At 40.4% G+C, this 3,270-nt stretch overlaps 1 protein-coding gene across 1 annotated transcript in view; it reads right to left on the bottom strand.

The window, feature by feature from the left end:
• Positions 1 to 380: 380 nt before the first annotated feature.
• The window catches only part of LOC107747043 (autism susceptibility gene 2 protein-like), a gene marked incomplete at its 3' end in the record, with an annotated part of 374,875 nt that continues 371,985 nt past the window's right edge, over positions 381 to 3,270 (bottom strand). Inside the window, exons 11-15 of the mRNA XM_016561457.1 lie at positions 2,009 to 2,104; positions 1,612 to 1,683; positions 1,273 to 1,302; positions 734 to 805; positions 381 to 522 (exon numbers count right to left, since the gene is read on the bottom strand). Coding sequence (XP_016416943.1) covers positions 381 to 522; positions 734 to 805; positions 1,273 to 1,302; positions 1,612 to 1,683; positions 2,009 to 2,104 — 412 coding nt within the window. The remainder of the gene's footprint in view (positions 523 to 733; positions 806 to 1,272; positions 1,303 to 1,611; positions 1,684 to 2,008; positions 2,105 to 3,270) is intronic.

The following is a 3,270-nucleotide window of genomic DNA, read 5'->3' as shown; positions in this document are numbered from 1 at the left end:
TCTACCAGTCGATCGCGATCGACGGGTTGGCGACCACTGGTCTAGCTCAAGGTTCCTAATTGCAGTCCTGGTGCCTCCCAGCTCTGCACATCTCTTGTCTGACATGCTCAGTTGAGGGGCGGGGTCTGTTTGACTTTGTTGCTTTAATTTGGAAACATTTAGGTTTTGTTACTTCACTTGCTTGCAGTATAGGTGGTGTGTAATGAGTATCAAGAAATGGGGACTAAAATAGTTACAAATGCATCAAATCTGTTAAAAAAAAGACAATCACTAATAGTCAGTGCTGCTGACTAACCAAAAGATGTTGGAAACACTGCTCTTGATCTGTATAGTGACAGTGATCTCTATCAACTCTGCTAAGATTTTGATCGTCTGCTCACCTGCTGCTGAGAAAAACGATGCAGGTCGTGCCAAGTCATGAGGGTGATGGATAGCTCCAAAAAGGGTGGGGCCTGGGGGTCGACTTAGGAACTCCGGTTTGAGGCCAAAGTCCAGCTTGTGTGGGTCAACCTGCATCTGCTGCTGGAGAAGGCCAGGCACAAAAGAGAACAAATGTGATACCCCTCTCAAAGTACCTCAAAAATAAAAAAAGGCTATATTGAATTCTGCAGATCAGAGTTAACAGAGAGGAGAAAAAAAGAGAGGCACAAAGAAAATTTCTTTGCATATGTAATGTTGATCCTGATTGGAGGGTGCAGTAAAAGTCAAATCAGGTTATGTATGCAAATCTCACCTTTACTTTCTGTTGGTGGTGGTAAATTTGCCAGGCTATATGGACATGTATAGCACACCACTTTCCTGGTTTCTGTGGAGACAGAAAGACAAAGTAAGATTTTCATGTTCAGACATGACTACGTTCATGCTAGTTTCATTTTATTCCTTTAAAACTTTTAAACACTTCTATGACAGAATATTGGGTACATCTGAAAATATTATTTGCAATTTTATGTAAAGTTGAACATTTTAAAGTGAAATTTAACTTGGAACGTTGATATTAAGTTTGTTTGCGTTCTCCTAGGTTTTGGGCACAGTTGCAAATTAATTAGGGAAAATGTCATTACAATGTGTTTTCAGTGATAAGGGAGTCATATAGCGTCTCCTATAGACTCTGAGGTGAGACCATCGAATCCCAGCGCACAGCTAATTAAAGAGACTGCAGAGCGGAAGGCAGGTGCTCGGTGTAAGGTGGGATTAAACTGTAATGAGCTTTTACTCTATTTGCTGCGGAGTCCTGTGGGGAAACAAACCGAATAACTGATAAAGCAGTCTTACCCTGAGAACCGGCCGGAACGGATCTGACAGCTAGAGAGAAGAGGGAAAAGAGAAGAGCACGAGTGAGAGAGATTAGGGACACAAAGCTGTCACTCAGGACTTTTAATCAGCATCCGAGCATCACTTCATCACTGACCAAATTAAAATGTTAAAATTTCCCTTTCTAATGAAGCATTTCGTGGAATAATTAGGCCAGAATTCAGAGTATTCCCCTTCCTATCACTGCCTGCATACCAATGTGGACAACAGTATAACGTGACAAATGCAATGCTTAGTTTGCCTGTAGTGTCATTCAGCACTAGTTTGTTCATTACAAAAAGTTGTGTTTGGGGTGCGTACCCGAGGGTCTTTCTGAAGGAGTGTGTGTGGGACGGCTCCAGGCCTGGCTGCCACGTCTAGAGGGTTTGAGGTCTGTAGTACAAAAAGACAAAACATAAGCATTTTCAGCCAATCACACGATACCTAAACCATCCAGTAATATCTCACGTACTCTAGGATTACTGATAGCTAACTGTGGTACATCACCAGAAGGTATATCTTAAGAAAACTTCTGTAATTGATTCTCTATTTATACTGTACCTATAGATAACATTAAAGAAGAAACCGACTGTCTGAGATCTGTTTATATTTAGCTAGATCCGTTCCATGTGTGCAGGAGAATATTTGGAACAGCACAGGAGGTTAGTTTTGGGAGTAGTCTCGAAATTCTAACATTTAGCGTTTGATATTGTGATACCTTGGGCTGGAACGCTCCCTGCAAAGATCCGAAGGGCCCCGTCGGTGGGATGACGGGCGGAATGCCAGACACCGCTGGGGGGTAAGAGTGGAACAGCTGAGAAAAGAAAAAGGATACAAGACACAGTTACTCCGCGAGGTTCCTGTTTGATCGTGTCAGCTGTTTACAGTTATACAGTGAGGCCGGAGTCTGCAGGTCCCTGTACAAACTAACATCTACACAATACACACATGCTGCATAATATGAAAATACACACCATGTGAAAATAATTCACAACAATTTATGCTTAGTTTTTCTCTCTATGAATGAATAAAATGAAACTACAAATAATTTATTCTGCTGCATATAATGATACAACCTTCATCTGACCTGCAGCTGTTGTGACATTAAACAAAGATTAATGGTGAGATGAATTTACAATATGGGTCACCCTCTAAACCAGCAATGACTGTTATTATCACAGCGCACTGCATAATACATGTAATTATAGCAGTGTGTGTGTTCAAGGGTGGGTGTCACAAATGAATCATTGCTAAATGGCGACTCTGTAATTAAAGGGCAGAGATCAAATCAATTAAAGTTGCATTAACCTGTTGGACAGGAAGGTAGAATGAAACACATTTTATCTCTAACAAGATCCCCACAGTATCCAGCGAGGCATTTCAATAGAAAAAAAAAATCTTGCCGTCAATTTGCTTAATAAAATGTGTGCTTAACAGTGTTGGGAGTAATGCATTACAAAAGTAATAATATTACAGTAGTATATTACTTTTTGCTGTAACGCAGTAATATAACGCATTAGTAATAAAATTTGGGTAATATTATTACTCATTACAATCTCAGTAACGCAAGTTACAACAACATATTTTAACTCAAAATTAAGTGGTGAATTTACCAACACAGCAAAACAGCACCAGAGAAAAAATTCCGCGGGTAAAATAGTTTGTCTATCTTCTGTTGCTGGAATTAGATGGTTGAGATGACTGCAGAGACGGATTCTACATTTGTGAGATGGACACACTCCTGTTATTTTCAGTTCATCGGAGAAAAGAATAAGAATGCATAGTCAGGTGCAATATGTGCAACACCAAACTCTCAACATGGAGAAATAGCACGAGTAAAACCTGGAAACACCTGGACTGGTGCCACTAACACTAAACTATCGGAGAGAGAGCTGCGGGGTCGGAGAAAAGAAAAAATACGGCGGACGAGCGCAGCGCAGACAAGCAAAATTAAGTTGAACTAAAAATAACAAAATCTGT

Source organism: Sinocyclocheilus rhinocerous, unplaced genomic scaffold (assembly GCF_001515625.1).
Source record: "Sinocyclocheilus rhinocerous isolate Xijiao unplaced genomic scaffold, SAMN03320098_v1.1 scaffold708, whole genome shotgun sequence".
Lineage (NCBI taxonomy): Eukaryota > Metazoa > Chordata > Actinopteri > Cypriniformes > Cyprinidae > Sinocyclocheilus > Sinocyclocheilus rhinocerous.
Note: the sequence above shows the minus strand (reverse complement) of the source record. Positions and strands in the feature narration are given on the sequence as shown.